Here is a 17,340-nt window from a genome sequence, read left to right as displayed (position 1 = left end):
CTATGGACAAACGATCATTCTTCAGATCACATTCGCTTTCCAAGAAAGGCCTCTTTTGGTCATCAGGAGCCACTGGTGTAAGAAGTTTCTGACTACTGTCAAAGACATTCTCAAGATCATCCACTTTTGCAGACTCTTGCTTGATTTCATTACCTGCAACAGGTATGTGTAGTAATGGTGAAGAGGTTTGTTTGACATCATGGGCATGATCACCGACGAGCACTGTGTCAGTGGGCTCTCGTTCACCTGCGACAGTCGGCAGAAATGGCTCCTCTGAAATGTCCTCAAATGTCAGTGAAGAGTCACTTTTACGTGGTTTCTCATCTTCTAGGAAACAATCTTCTGAATCATGTGACTGATTGATCTGAGCTTCCTCACTGAGGCTATGGGACATGCTAGATGATCTCCTTGAAATGCTTGGTATTCTAAAAGGTAAACCAAACAAATCCAGATTGAATTTGGTATGAAATATTTGAACGCAGCTGAACAGAATACCCTTCACAAGCTGATATGGCAAGCGATCAATTGGGTAGTACTGACTGATTCTACCAACTTGCAGAAATGTAACCAAGAATCTATCAAACTGGCAGAATTTTACCATTCAATACAGTACAATACTACAGAGCTGTCAGTCTTCCACCATACCTACCACGTGTGCTCAGAAGACACTTTCTAATATGTCAGATCACCTTTCCCGTCAACTACTAAAATAAAATTGATTAAAAGTTGATCAAGCAGACATGTTGGGGAGGGGGGGGGGGGGGCTTAAATTGCAAGCAAGTTTGATTAAATGACATTAGATAAAAAAAAGGGAATGCTGCAGCATACCACAACAAGACATGTGTAAAGCGCTTTTCTCCCTGAGGATCCAAAGTGCACAGGGCAGTAGATTCACATAAAATGCTAAGCAAGGCAGGACTGTTATAAATAGACACCCGATCCAAATAAGTCCCCACCAGTTCACATGATGTCTCGATGTGCTACTTGATGGGTGCATGTAAAAGCAGTCTATTCAGCAGACTGTAAGAAGTCTGTACAGCCTACTCGACAAATGAATCCACTTTATTGTGCAATGTACACTTACATGTGTACAGGCAGGTGGGGGCGTCTGGGCCTAGCTGGGCAGCTAACAGCTCTTTCGCATTCTATGTACATCACATTTTGTATTATGTTTTTCCAACAATCTGTATAATGTTTTTTTGTGTGCCTCTGAGGAAGTGGTTGTTAACCGCGAAACATGTGACAGGCCATCACTTGGGACTCATGTTTAGCTACATTTTATTCCTCGATCTGTATGAACCTGAAGAATTTTGTACAAAAATAAATGTGATGCTTTTTTGAATAGCAAACTCGTGTTTTTGATCTATTTAAAACACCAATTTCAAAACTTTGGTGTAATTATATGTTTAAAGGGAAATAAGCATACTTTATATTTAGATTGATTTGCTTTGCATTCTGCCAGACTCTAGCGCACACCTCTGTGGACATACAATTGGCAGGATGTGAAGCAGCTGTAGGCTGCCTAACCACCCGATGTCACTGCCAGACCGTACAGCACCTTGATTCACCAGCCATATGTAAGTATACATTGCCCCATAAGGTGGATGTATTTGCTGAGAAGACTGTACACAGACTTCCTCTTTATTGTGCTGAAGTTTTATTAAATCCCTTGAATTGTAGGCACAATTGACAAGGATAACACCAAACAATCTTGTGTGGTTATAGCTCATTGTTCAGCCCTTAGGCTTAGGAATGGATGACGATTTCAATCTACTGGTGGGTTGCAAAATATTGTCTGATATGAACAAATATCAGAAAACATAAGGAATTTCCCCGCTGTAAATTAGACTCAAGTTCTCTCTGGGTAACTCAGCTGAGTAACTGATTTTGAACTTTAACTAAGCACAAAAACATGTATTCTGGTAGCCCACACCTCGCACTTGTGAAAATTAATACAATTCAATTTAAAAAAAAAAAAATCAGTTTTTCCATGACTGCACAGGAAATGAGGTTTTAATTATCTCTCTTGAAGATGAATGCTGTTGCTGCACAAACATAGTGGCATTCTTATTCTCCAAATGCCTGTAGGGGTTTGTTATGGACCTGTTTAAACCCAGACTGTGCATAGTCTCATAAGGAGACGCATCAAAAGGTCTTGTGTCTGCTACTGCGAGCATGTAATAAAACGAATATCGAATGAATGTGGCTACGGTCAGGATCTTATTAGAGCTGGTTCACACTGGCAGAGGGGATGCTGCTTAAAGAGAGACTGAAGCGAATACAATTTTTTATTTTTACCTGGTAGTTAGCTTCAGTAGTATGAGGAGAGGTAAACCACCACATCCCTGCAGCAAAACGAGGGCTTTAGACCCCCCAAATCCCCGGGGGAAAATCCGAGGAGCACTTCCTGAAAGAGGCAGAGCTTTCTGCTGTAAGCTATGCCTCTATTGAAGTCAATTGCCGCCTTTCCCCACCCCTCTTAGTCTTCCTTCACAGAAAGGGGTGGGGAGGGGCGGTGATCCACACAGAGATTGACTGGCAAGAGGTAAAGCGCTAAGCTCTGCCTCCCCAGGCAGCAAAATCCACAACTTCAAAAGTCGTGGATGTTTGCCCTGGAATTTGGGGGATATAAACCCCTCGTTTTGCCGCAGGGATAAGGAGGTTTAACTCTCCTCATACTCCTGAACCTAACTACCTGGTAAAAATAATTTTTATCCTCTTCAGAGTCTATAAGTTTTTGTGGCTCCCAGTGGCACATAAATTTGTGCCCCTCCAGGAGTAAATTGGCATGGCCATGACATGGTGTGCGCGGAGCCAACTGCATGGTGCCATCATGTCAAAATGGACTAAAAATCTGAGGAATGCCAAGAAGAATTAAAGCGGTATAAAACCCTGACATAATATTCAATAAAAACATGTTTTCTTACTTTTTATATGCCATACAGTTATCATATTTGCTTTTGTGCATAAGTGTTATTATTTATTTAGATCTTACAAGTTCCCAAAGTACACTTATTTTACTCTTAGAGCTTACTTTGCATTTTATTCATAACTGCTTTATTCATCATCTAACTTAAGCTCCTGAGCGATAATCCCGAGCTGAGCTCGGGGTATATCGCGCAGGAGGATTTCTCAGGCCCTGGTGGGCCGATTTGCATAATTTTTTTTTGTTACACGCAGCTAGCACTTTGCTAGGTGCGTGTACATTCCGATCGCCGCCGCTCGCCGCCGATCCGCCGCCGCTCGCCGTGCCGCGCAGCCCCCCCCCCCCTACCCGACCCCTTGCGCAGCCTGGCCAATCAGTGCCAGGCAGCGCTGAGGGGTGGATCGGGACTCCCTCTGACGTCACGACGTCCATGACGTCGGTGACGTCATCCCGCCCCGCCGCCATGGCGACCGGGGAAGCCCAGCAGGAAATCCCGTTCTGAACGGGATTTCCTGCTTACTCTGATCGCCGAAGGCGATCGGAGTGGGTGGGGGGATGCCGCTGCGCTGCGGCTATCATGTAGCGAGCCCTGGGCTCGCTACATGATTTAAAAAATAAAAAAATTAAAAAAAAATAGTGCTGCGCCACCTCCTGGGCGATATAATTGTATCGTCCAGAGGGTTAAGCATAAATGCTTTCTGATGCTTTCTGATCCTCTCACTGTCTTTAAAGGTGCGTACACAGACAGACTGTACACACGCACTACTGTCAGGAGAGCGACCGCCCAGCGGGAGAGTCTGACGGACCAGTCGTTCTCTATAGTAGTGCGTCACACGCACTACTAAATGCAACAACGGGTCTGCCGGACTCTCCCACTCTGCGGATGATTCAAAAACAGCCTTATCAGTTCGCCGACAGCACGTACTCATGCGCATACTGTCGGCTAAAGACCACCCAGCGGGAGGGTCTGGCGGACCAGTCGTTGCATTTAGTAGTGCATGTGTACGTACCTAAAGAGACCCGGCAGTGTCAGAGAAGGCTTTGTTTACATTCCTCACTTGATACAATTAAACACAAGACAACATTATCTACAAGTTTGGAAGGGCCAGCTCTGCTGGCAGGGAAGCTTCTAAAGGTTCGTACACACGCTCTATTTGCAGGAACGACGGGTCCATCAGACCCTCCCGCTGGGCAGGCGTTCCAGTGACAGTAGAGCGTGTGTACAGTCTGTCGGCAGACTGATAAGGCTGTTTCCGAAGTAAAACAGCTATTCAGAAACAGCCTGATCAGTCTGCCTGATTTTTTGTAAATATTGTTCGCCTTTGAAAGGCAAATGCATATCTATAGCACCAATGTAACTACACAGCATGAAGGAAGATTTTCACTGCGAATACTCTGTCACTGGGGCCCAATGAGACAGGGAGAGCACAATCTAAATCATGGCTAAAGTTCCTCAGTGACATTATGAGCTGATGAACCGTTAAACACCTAAATTTAGCACAATTTAAAGATCTGCTTTGGGTGGGATAACCCTTTAATCTGCTTCATGTTCAGTACCTGGACATCCACTGAACTGGATATTGTCGTAGAGCAGTGGCTTCCTTCTCCAATACAAACACTGGAATCATGTAGACATCCTGAGGTGAGGAAGTATCTATAGTAAAGGAATTAAGACTGAATAATGGTATTATATTAGCACATCAGACTGTAGCAGCACATTCTCTAGACAGCAGCACCTCTCTCTGCTCGGGAAAAAACATTATGTTTGCCATGTACTACAAATGTACTCACACCCTTCACGCTGCACATTAATTGGGAAAAGCATTCTACGGCTACGACAATTACCATATTCATCCCTTAACTTATTCATCAACAAAAGTGTCACAATAATGGCTGGCAGAATAGAGTTTTAATGTGTAACTTTAGTCACAGAACTTAAGACTGCACTGCTTTCTATATGGCCAGGCTGAAATCCTATATAGACTATATATACAGTACTTCTTTATTTTAAGTTAAGCATATAATACATAATAGTTTTATAGATGTTACATGATTTTATATATTTTGTAGACTTAAGGCCCATACACACGTCGGATTTCCGTGAACGACGGGTCGTTTGAACGCCCGGCGGATCGCTCAAACTCACTCTTATCAAGCGAACGACAGTCTGTACACACGCCCGATTTAGCGGGCGAACGACTGAACGATGGGACGTTCAAACGGCCCGTCGTTCACGGAAATCCGACGTGTGTATGGGCCTTTAGAGGAGTCCACTTTACGGTTGTCAGATATACAGTGATGCGGACAAACAGGGAGCATGGAGTGGACAGAGCAAGTGCCACTCCTCCTTCCATTTGAATGGCTCCAGTCACAGCCATCGAACAGAGCCCATACAAACATCCCAGGTTGTAATTCAAATGATGTGGGCTGGGGTTAAGCAGGGCCAGTAAAGAGGTATTTTCCAAACTTCCCATGCTCCACGTTGTGCCACACTTATCTGTTCTGTAGCTCTGTATTGTGGCAGCAATGGAAGTGCTATTAGGGCTGAGAAGGATCCAGAAGCTTCCCTATACCGACGTAAATATCTGAATACCCTCTGCTGAAGTCAAAGGTTTGAAGGCGAAGCTGTTCAGTTCAATACTTGCAACTACAAAACATAACCTGAAAAACTGATTTTTGCAGTGGTCTCTTATTTTTTTTTCCAGAGCAGCACATTTTACAAAAGCACATTAGTAGGATAGAAAATAAGAAAAAAAGCATATTTCTAATAAATGCACACTCCAAGGCTTATTCACACATGGTGCTGATCTCGAGGAGTACATTGATCATTACCTTGGAATACAGAAATCCCCAAGACTGAGTTTAAAAATCAGCTTTCTTACCGTGACCTTGACGGCTGTCTGTTGGTGATGACTAAAGAGAGAACACAAAGTCCTACAGTCAATGCATATGTAATGTACATCTTTCAGCAATGTTCTATAGGCAGAGCACACAATTCAGCACATAATGAAAAAAGAAACAGGCAGTGCATGAGTCACATTTCAAACACCGCAATGACTGTTTCAGTGGAGCAAACTGAAATGACATAATGGAGGAATGAATCACGTCAGAACAATAATGGCCTCTACTAGGCAACAACATCTTCAAATGCACAAATGCTTTGTATCAACATCGTGTCAGCATCACATTATGTCTCATGTAATTTATTTTATGGTTATTGTTTGCGGCAATCACTTTCAGTAAAAACAAGGCTTACCTAGTCCTTAGTTCACTGAATGGCAATGTAACAACAGTGGATGCTGCAGGTTTACCCAAGTTATGGGTATGCTTCCATTGTCACAATGTTATCATGGGAGCCTATTCACACAGGACGTAACTCAGTATTATCAGGGGGAGAACAGACCCAGGGGACCTACAGAATGTTCAATGGGAGTGCAATCACATAGGATGTGACACTGTATTATCACTGGGGATGCAGTCACAGGAGACAGAACACTACTGGGTGTAGAGTCACATGCAACACAACAGCATCATGGGAAAATCAGGAGGACAGAGATCAATGGTAGGTACATCAGACTGGGGGCCCTCTGAGGGACAGCAAGTAATGGATATTGTTCAGTGTACTCTGTAACACGCTTCATAATATGTATTTGCTATATATACAATACATATAGTAAAGGTGAATATTTTTGTATTAAAGTTTATTAAGGAGAATTAAAAGTTACAGACACGCACATCAAATTGCATAACCAGATAACACTGTAATATATGCATATGACATAAAAAATACAAATGACATCCTAAATACAGCACAGAGGAACAAACCAGGACTCAATGAGTATCTTATAAATACTAACTGAAATAAACAGCAAAGCATAACCAGACATAGAAACCATACCAGCAGCCAGATCCTCTCATACCATCGACACATTTCACAGAAAAATCGAGTTGCCACACATAGTGTAAATAAGAGCTCCAAATAGGGACTCAAACTGTAGGTCAGGTTCCAAGGAGAAAGACCCCTTCCTGGCAAGGGGGAGATGAGATGGAGGACCTACAGCTGTATACTCCTATAAGCCAATCACTTCTCCCATATAGCATTATGTCAATCCAGGTTCTCTATACTAATATAGAAGACTATCCGTTAACATAATCAGATCTAAATGTCTTTTGACAAGGTCAATGTGTAAGCCAGTGGCCTTCAATTTGAAGGCAATACTCCACTAAGTGGCCAAAAGCATGTATTTATACATGGAATGCACCTGGTACATTGTCATTAGGTAAATACGGGTGGGCATAGGAGGCAGAGAGGGAGATAGGAATTTTAAACATCCTGGAACAGAACACGCCAGGTAGCCCAGAAAATACTAGCAATTGGACAATGCCAAAAAATAGGAATCAAGGACCAATCATCCCCACAGCCAATGAAACAGCAGGAGGAAACTGTAGGGTAAAAACTATGTAACTGGACAGGTGTGTAATACCAACGGATCATTTTGCATGTACTGCTGGAGGAGGGAGAAGTCTGTATTCACCTCCTCTAGCTTGGAGGTGATCAAGGTTAGGCTGGCCTGGCACAAAGTAACTGCCTCCAGGATCTGTTTTAGGGAGGGTGCAGGTGCCTACTCAAGCGCCAACTTGGCCCTGCTGGAACTTTTTGAGTTTAGCCATCACCTCCGTAGCACAACGAGTCTTGTTTAGTACCAGGGGAATCCTCAAGGCTGTTGAACGAAGTTAAGGGTAATTTCAAGAAAAACTGTAGCATACAGGATGGCAGAACTGATGAAAATGGCAGGGATATCTCCCGAGACACATCCGCGTGCCTTCGTCTCAAAGCCACGCCCCAGTAAAGGTGAATAATTATGGGGACAATAATTCAGAATTTTCACTAGGAGCATAGCCACAAAGGTAATAACAATTACTAATTATTACAGGAGCCACAGTTTAAATACACTCCTCACTAAAGTAGTGCTGACTACCAGTACTGTGGTGAGCAATAAATACTCCTAATTTGCTAATCAGCCCCACCCAGAGGAGTCAACTTGGGTTCAGCATATCAAAGCTAGTAGCAACTGATCCCATTGACCAGCAGATATGTTATTCAGTGCTTTGCCAGTCCCAACTCACTCCTCCAAGTGAAGCTATATAATGTTAGGAGAATGTATTCAACTTATGATTGCCACATTTGAAACAATGAACACTAGCAGGAGTGATCAAAAAGTAGGGATAATAAAAATTGCACCCTGCAGAAAGAAAACACAGAGACAACAGGAGCCCAAATGGTGCAGTATGTCACAGTACCAGAAGTATGTAAAATATGCGAATGTATTATACTCACAAAGGTGGGTTGCAGAAGGGCAACCGACCACTAGAAGCAGGTGGAGATGTATAACCCCGACTCCACTCGGGTGACCAGACGGAGCTAGTGATGGTCGCACTCTTGATAAAAAGCAAACCTCAAATGACCTAAATTGGTCAAAGAGGGTTGATTCCCCTCCAAAAGGAGAGTGAAGGCACAAGATAAAGGGGGAAGAGGCGCCCAGAGCAGATAAAATACGTTAAATAAAATGAAAAAAGTGAGGTGGCTTACCTCAATGAAGACAAATTCACGTATTAATAGAATTTTATTGCACTGGCAACGCATTTCGTGGGTGCATACCCACTTCCTCAGGCCAAATAGCAGTGCCTAATAGTGCTTGTAGCCACAAATAAGGCGCCTTATTTGTGGCTACAAGCACTATTAGGCACGGCTATTTGCTATCTGCTGAAGAAGTGGGTATGCACCCACGAAACGCGTTGCCAGTGCAATAAAATTCTATTAATACGTGAATTTTTTTCATTGAGGTAAGCCACCTCACTTTTTTCATTTTATTTGTTTTTAACGTATTTTATCTGCTCTGGGTGCCTCTTCCCCCTTTACACTAGCAGGAGTGGTGTACCTGGCAAAGGATTGGCATCAGCATGCTCTCCTTTTGGGGATTAGTTGATTTTTGCTGAGGTAGGTGATAACCTACTGCTAAAATAATGACAAAAGTTTTGGATTTAAAAGGCACATGACTCCAAACTTAAGGTGCCCATCAACAATCCAATTTCCCAACCAATCAATTGCCATTGATTGGAAACAATTGTTTCGGCCCATTAACAAGGGGAAAATGGTAAGCAATACGTTTAGACTAAAAGAATAGTTTCTTAATTCAGATGGTCATCGATCAGCCTCATTAAGGCCTGTGACCCGCTAGGGATCGCTGTTTGTGAAGTGATCCGGGTTGATTAGCAACCCGATTTACCAGCGTTTGAAAGTGCTGTACAATCTGCTGCCGGAAATTGTACATCGCTTCCAATTGCATTTTTTTTGTCTTTAAAGCATGGTTGTGTCTACAACACAACCAGTCGCCCTACCTCCCAGGCCCGCTGACTGGGTGTCACCTTGGACTCTGACCTCTCCTTCATCCCCCACATCCAAAACATCATCAGATCCTGCAATTTCCACCTCCGTAATATCTCCAAGATTCGCACCTTCCTAACCTCGGACAAGACCAAACTGCTCATCCATGCCCTCCTCGCCCACCTTGATTACTGTAACTCCCTCCTTTCTGGCCTCCCCTTGAAACGCACTGCCCCCATCAATAAGTGATGAACGAGGCTGCAAGACTCATCCATTCTTTGCACCGCTCCGGATCCACATCTCCCCTCTGTAAATCCCTGCACTGGCTCCCTATCCGTTTTAGGATAAGTTTCAATATTCTATGCCTGGCGTACAAATCTGTGCACAAAACCTGCCCTACCTACATCTCGGAGCTTGTTCACAGGTATACACCAGGTCGCCCCCTCCGATCCTCCAATGACCTTTGCCTCACCGCCCCATGCATTTCCCACTCCCATGTCCGCCTGCAGGACTTCTCAAGAGCTGCCCCCATCCTCTGGAACACCCTACCTCCGCCCATCAGACTTGCTTCCTCCAACACATTCAAGCAAGCCCTCAAATCCCACCACTTTAAGATGGCCTACCCACCCCCTACCACACAGTAAAGGTCCGTACACACGCCGGACTTTAGGCAACGACGGGTCCGTCGTTGCCTCCCGCTGGGTGGGCGTGCCAGCGACAGTCCGGCGTGTGTACGCTCTGTCGTCAGACTGATACGGCTGTTCCTGAGCGATCCGCTGGGCGGATCGCTCAGAAACAGCCGTATCAGTCTGACGACAGAGCGTACACACGCCGGACTGTCGCTGGCACGCCCACCCAGCGGGAGGCAACGACGGACCCGTCGTTGCCTAAAGTCCGGCGTGTGTACGGACCTTAACTCTCTACTGAATATTTATTTCACAGCCCCACCTAGTGTTTCCACCCTGCCCCTTTAGATTGTAAACCTCTGGCAGGGCCCTCCCTTCCCTAGTGTAATCTACAGGATTGTGTGCTCCTGTCCTATGACAGCCTCATACTTCTATTACTGGGCCTACCCAACCAGCCCATATCGCATGATCATGTATTTTGTACAATTTGACTTGTATAACTTTGTTCTATGTTGTATAACTTTGTTATGTCTGTCATCCTTGTATCATATTTATTGACCAGCGCTGAGTAATATGTTGGCGCTTCATAAATACAAGTTTAAAATACATAGCGGTCCTCCTGAAGTTAATTTGCACCGGCATCAAGCACGTAGCTCTGCCCTCTAGCACAAGAGGTCATAGGCCCTTCTATTCCTCCAATTAAAGAAGGGCAGATGACCTCTTGTGCTAGCGTGCGGGGCTACAAGCCGGACGTCAGGAGACCAGGCATTGCAGGCAAGTAGTTTTATACGTAATTGCCCACAAAAGTCACTGCAAAAATCACTTTTGAAAAAACAATTCAAAAGTGATTTTGCAGTGCTCCTATCTGCTGTAAAAATGCTGCAGGATCTGCCATTTCGATCAGGGCAGATCGCAATCGCCAGTGTGGGTTCCCCTTGATTGACATTCATTGCCAATTTTTTGGAAGGGCTCAAGTAGCTTCCAGGCCCTATGGTACCCGATCCAATCAATCATTCAAGATACCGTTAATGGATAGAGGAAAATTCATGAAACTACCCTCATTTTTATTACTGCATTATCTTTTTGTCCTGTTAGTGCTGTAACACAGCAGTGAGAAGCTTTAATGTGCTGTTCCCTTAACTGCCAACTTACTGCTTTCCTCTATAGGTTCAGTAATGCTTTCTGTATTTATAAAACAGCAATAAGCGTTATGACTGGCTGAACCCTGGTGCATAGGTGTCATCATCCTGGAGACAGTGATACTAGCGCAAGTCAGGGGGAAGAAGCATTATCTAATGCTTCCTCCTGTCGGCTACTATGCCATTATTGTCATGTTATTCCTGGGTTACCACTGCTGAATCGATACAAGAAGCCATTCAGTAATGAATTCTACTATATTCCTTTATCACTGCACTTTTCTGCTATACATGAATTTATTGTGGTTTATATATACGTCAGATGAAAGAATTGCAGAAATAACACCACAGATTATACAAGTACATTATAGCAGTAATTAAGTAGACTATGAAAAAATAAATCTCGAGAGTCCAGAAGCCTGTTTGCACTGACAGAGGTGTGCACAAATGAATGAGGTGTCTGCATCAGCTCTTGTAATTAAGACAAATGGCAAGAGACTTGACATACCAGTAACCCTGTTGCAGAGATGTGTACCTGGCTACAAGTCTATACAGCTACAAACTGATGCTAGTGTGATGCGACTTGGCTCAGGTATGCTCAGTGGGAACACAGTCACAAAGGACACAGCTCAGTATGATCAGTGGGAGCACAGTCACAGAGGACACAGCTCAGTATGATCAGTGGGAGCACAGTCACAGAGGACACAGCTCAGTATGATCAGTGGGAGCACAATCACAGAGGACACAGCTCAGTATGATCAGTGGGAGCACAGTCACAGAGGACACAGCTCAGTATGATCACTAGGAGCACAATCACAGAGGACACAGCTCAGTATGATCAGTGGGAGCACAGTCACAGAGGACACAGCTCAGTATGATCACTAGGAGCACAGTCACAGAGGACACAGCTCAGTATGATCAGTGGGAGCACAATCACAGAGGACACAGCTCAGTATGATCAGTGGGAGCACAATCACAGAGGACACAGCTTAGTATGATCACTAGGAGCACAATCACAGAGGACACAGCTCAGTATGATCACTAGGAGCACAATCACAGAGGACACAGCTCAGTATGATCACTAGGAGCACAGTCACAGAGGACACAGCTTAGTATGATCACTAGGAGCACAATCACAGAGGACACAGCTCAGTATGATCAGTGGGAGCACAGTCACAGAGGACACAGCTCAGTATGATCAGTGGGAGCACAATCACAGAGGACACAGCTCAGTATGATCAGTGGGAGCACAGTCACATAGGACACAGCTCAGTATGATCAGTGGGAGCACAATCACAGAGGACACAGCTCAGTATGATCAGTGGGAGCACAGTCACAAAGGACACAGCTCAGTATGATCAGTGGGAGCACAGTCACAGAGGACACAGCTCAGTATGATCAGTGGGAGCACAGTCACAGAGGACACAGCTCAGTATGATCACTAGGAGCACAGTCACAGAGGACACAGCTCAGTATAATCAGTGAGAGCACAGTCACAGAGGACACAGCTCAGTATGATCAGTGGGAGCACAGTCACGGAGGACACAGCTCAGTATGATCACTAGGAGCACAGTCACAGAGGACACAGCTCAGTATAATCAGTGAGAGCACAGTCACAGAGGACACAGCTCAGTATGATCAGTGGGAGCACAGTCACAGAGGACACAGCTCAGTATGATCAGTGGGAGCACAATCACAGAGCACACGGCTCAGTATGATCAGTGGGAGCACAGTCACAAAGGACACAGCTCAGTATGATCAGTGGGAGCACAGTCACAGAGGACACAGATCAGTATGATCAGTGGGAGCACAGTCACAGAGGACACAGCTCAGTATGATCACTAGGAGCACAGTCACAGAGGACACAGCTCAGTATAATCAGTGAGAGCACAGTCACAGAGGACACAGCTCAGTATGATCAGTGGGAGCACAAACACGGAGGACACAGCTCAGTATGATCACTAGGAGCACAGTCACAGAGGACACAGCTCAGTATAATCAGTGAGAGCACAGTCACAGAGGACACAGCTCAGTATGATCAGTGGGAGCACAGTCACAGAGGACACAGCTCAGTATGATCAGTGGGAGCACAATCACAGAGCACACGGCTCAGTATGATCAGTGGGAGCACAGTCACAAAGGACACAGCTCAGTATGATCAGTGGGAGCACAGTCACAAAGGACACAGCTCAGTATGATCAGTGGGAGCACAGTCACAGAGGACACAGATCAGTATGATCAGTGGGAGCACAGTCACAGAGGACACAGCTCAGTATGATCAGTGGGAGCACAATCACAGAGGACACAGCTCAGTATGATCAGTGGGAGCACAGTCACAGAGGACACAGATCAGTATGATCAGTGGGAGCACAGTCACAGAGGACACAGATCAGTATGATCAGTGGGAGCACAGTCACAGAGGACACAGCTCAGTATAATCAGTGGGAGCACAATCACAGAGGACACAGCTCAGTATGATCAGTGGGAGCACAGTCACAGAGGACACAGATCAGTATGATCAGTGGGAGCACAGTCACAGAGGACACAGCTCAGTATGATCAGTGGGAGCACAGTCACAGAGGACACAGCTCAGTATAATCAGTGAGAGCACAGTCACAGAGGACACAGCTCAGTATGATCAGTGGGAGCACAGTTACAGGGAACACGGCTCAATATGATCAGTGGGAGCACAGTCACAGAGGACACAGCTCAGTATGATCAGTGGGAGCACAATCACAGAGAACACAGCTTAGTGTGATCAGTGGGAGCACAGTCACAGAGAACTCGGCACAATATGATCAGTGGGATCACAAAGGGCACGGCTCAGTATAATCAGTGAGAGCACAGTCACAGAGGACACAGCTCAGTATGATCAGTGGGAGCACAGTCACAGAGGACACAGCTCAGTATGATCAGTGGGAACACAATCACAGAGCACACAGCTCAGTATGATCAGTGGGAGCACAGTCGCAGAGCACACGGCTCAGTATGATCAGTGGGAGCACAGTCACAAAGGGCACGGCTCAGTATGATCAGTGGGAGCACAGTCACAGAGGACACAGCTCAGTATGATCAGTGGGAGCACAATCACAGAGCACACGGCTCAGTATGATCAGTGGGAGCACAGTCACAGAGGACACAGCTCAGTATGATCAGTGGGAGCACAGTCACAGAGGACATAGCTCAGTATGATCAGTGGGAGCACAGTCACAGAGGACATAGCTCAGTATGATCAGTGGGAGCACAGTCACAGAGGACACAGCTCAGTATGATCACTAGGAGCACAATCGTAGAGCACACGGCTCAGTATGATCAGTGGGAGCACAGTCACAAAGGGCAGAGCTCAGTATGATCAGTGGGAGCACAGTCGCAGAGCACACGGCTCAGTATGATCAGTGGGAGCACAGTCACAAAGCGCACGGCTCAGTATGATCAGTGGGAGCACAGTCACAAAGCGCACGGCTCAGTATGATCAGTGGGAGCACAGTCAGAGGACACAGCTCAGTATGATCAGTGGGAGCACAATCACAGAGCACACGGCTCTGTATGATCAGTGGGAGCACAGTCACAGAGCACACGGCTCAGTATGATCAGTGGGAGCACAGTCACAGAGCACACGGCTCAGTATGATCAGTGGGAGCACAGTCACAGAGGACACAGATCAGTATGATCAGTGGGAGCACACGGAGGACACAGCTCAGTATAATCAGTGAGAGCACAGTCACAGAGGACACAGCTCAGTATGATCAGTGGGAGCACAGTCACAAAGGGCACGGCTCAGTATGATCAGTGGGAGCAAAATCACAGAGGACACAGCTCAGTATAATCAGTGAGAGCACAGTCACAGAGGACACAGCTCAGTATGATCAGTGGGAGCACAGTTACAGGGAACATGGATCAATATGATCAGTGGGAGCACAGTCACAGAGCACACGGCTCAGTATGATCAGTGGGAGCACAGTCAAAGGGCACGGCTCAGTATGATCAGTGGGAGCACAGTCACAGAGGACACGGCTCAGTATGATCAGTGGGAGCACAGTCACAGAGGACACAGCTCAGTATGATCAGTGGGAGCACAGTCACAGAGGACACAGATCAGTATGATCAGTGGGAGCACAGTCACGGAGGACACAGCTCAGTATGATCACTAGGAGCACAGTCACAGAGGACACAGCTCAGTATAATCAGTGAGAGCACAGTCACAGAGGACACAGCTCAGTATGATCAGTGGGAGCACAGTCACAAAGGGCACGGCTCAGTATGATCAGTGGGAGCACAATCACAGAGGACACAGCTCAGTATGATCAGTGGGAGCACAGTCACAGAGGACACAGATCAGTATGATCAGTGGGAGCACAGTCACAGAGGACACAGCTCAGTATGATCAGTGGGAGCACAGTCACAGAGGACACAGCTCAGTATAATCAGTGAGAGCACAGTCACAGAGGACACAGCTCAGTATGATCAGTGGGAGCACAGTTACAGGGAACACGGCTCAATATGATCAGTGGGAGCACAGTCACAGAGGACACAGGTTAGTGTGATCAGTGGGAGCACAGTCACAGAGGACACAGCTCAGTATGATCAGTGGGAGCACAATCACAGAGGACACAGCTCAGTATGATCAGTGGGAGCACAGTCACAGAGAACACAGCTTAGTGTGATCAGTGGGAGCACAGTCACAGAGAACTCGGCACAATATGATCAGTGGGATCACAAAGGGCACGGCTCAGTATGATCAGTGGGAGCACAATCACAGAGGACACAGCTCAGTATGATCAGTGGGAGCACAGTCACAGAGGACACAGGTTAGTGTGATCAGTGGGAGCACAGTCACAGAGGACACAGCTCAGTATGATCAGTGGGAGCACAGTCACAGCGGACACAGCTTAGTGTGATCAGTGGGAGCACAGTCACAGAGGACACAGCTCAGTATGATCAGTGGGAGCACAATCACAGAGGACACAGCTCAGTATGATCAGTGGGAGCACAGTCACAGCGGACACAGGTTAGTGTGATCAGTGGGAGCAAAGTCACAGAGAACACAGCACAATATGATCAGTGGGATCATACTGAGCTGTGTCCTCTGTGACTGTGCTCCCACTGATCATACTGAGCTGTGTCCTATGTGACTGTGCTCCCACTGATCATACTGAGCTGTGTCCTCAGTGACTGTGCTCCCACTGATCATACTGAGCTGTGTCCTATGTGACTGTGCTCCCACTGTCAGTATGATCAGTGGGAGCACAGTCACAGAGGACACAGCTCAGTATGATCAGTGGGAGCACAGTCACAGAGGACACAGCTCAGTATGATCAGTGGGAGCACAGTCACAGGGAACACGGCACAATATGATTAGTGGGAGCACAGTCAGAGGACTCTGATCATATTGTGCTGTGTTCTCTGTGACTTTGCTCCCACTGATCACACTAACCTGTGTCTTCTGTGACTGTGCTCCCACTGATCCCTTTGAGAAGGATACCACTATCGAACACTTATATTCCAGCGCAGGAGACTTGGGCGCAGCAGTGAGTAACGTCAGCGCCGTCAAAAGACGGAGCTAAAGTTACATATAAAACACTATAATTCGGCCTCCAAACAATTGCTGGAAGCCGAATTATTTCATTCACCACCATCCATGGCGGCCTGGAGGGGGAATAGTATTTAACATCAATGGGAATTTGTGCAGGAGCAGAATAAGCCATACCGGCTGTACCCTGCGCCCAAGTCTACTGCGCCGCTTCCTCGCGTACACCTATATCTACCTTAGTGCTGCCTGAAGTAATACAAAGCAATGCGTCCATCAAATGCCCGTGATCTACCATGCCACATTCAATGGTTATTGATTTAAAAATATTGCCTCCCAACCATTGTCTGATTTTTTTTTTATTTACTTACTTTTATAAGTCAAAATTGGTTAATCAATATGTCTTATTAAATCAAGCGTCTAATCTGTTAAAAAAGGGCACACAGTGCATGGCCCACTTTATGTGTAATATAATTATGCAATTATACAGCAAAGACATTTTCCTCAGCACTTTAATAGTACATTGATCAAGTCATGTCACTGTCCCTTCAGAGGGGTTCACAATCTAATCACTGCACATAGCTCTTTGGTGCAGCACAATTAGCTTCATAATTTCCACCACACAGACCACATCTCAAAGGCTGGATGTACAAATGGCAGTGATGGGATTAATTAGCTCACAGAAGGATGAAGTCATATCAAAGCACAAAGACACAAATCATTTGTTTAATAACAGAACA

At 45.8% G+C, this 17,340-nt stretch overlaps 1 protein-coding gene across 1 annotated transcript in view; it reads right to left on the bottom strand.

The window, feature by feature from the left end:
- HPS4 (HPS4 biogenesis of lysosomal organelles complex 3 subunit 2) overlaps window positions 1-17,340 on the bottom strand; it is a 97,199-nt gene that overhangs the window by 15,710 nt on the left and 64,149 nt on the right. The window contains exons 9-11 of the mRNA XM_068246323.1: window positions 5,809-5,839; window positions 4,484-4,580; window positions 6-425 (exon numbers count right to left, since the gene is read on the bottom strand). Coding sequence (XP_068102424.1) covers window positions 6-425; window positions 4,484-4,580; window positions 5,809-5,839 — 548 coding nt within the window. The remainder of the gene's footprint in view (window positions 1-5; window positions 426-4,483; window positions 4,581-5,808; window positions 5,840-17,340) is intronic.

Source organism: Hyperolius riggenbachi, chromosome 1, assembly GCF_040937935.1.
Source record: "Hyperolius riggenbachi isolate aHypRig1 chromosome 1, aHypRig1.pri, whole genome shotgun sequence".
NCBI lineage: Eukaryota > Metazoa > Chordata > Amphibia > Anura > Hyperoliidae > Hyperolius > Hyperolius riggenbachi.
This window is presented reverse-complemented; position numbering and strand designations above follow the sequence as displayed.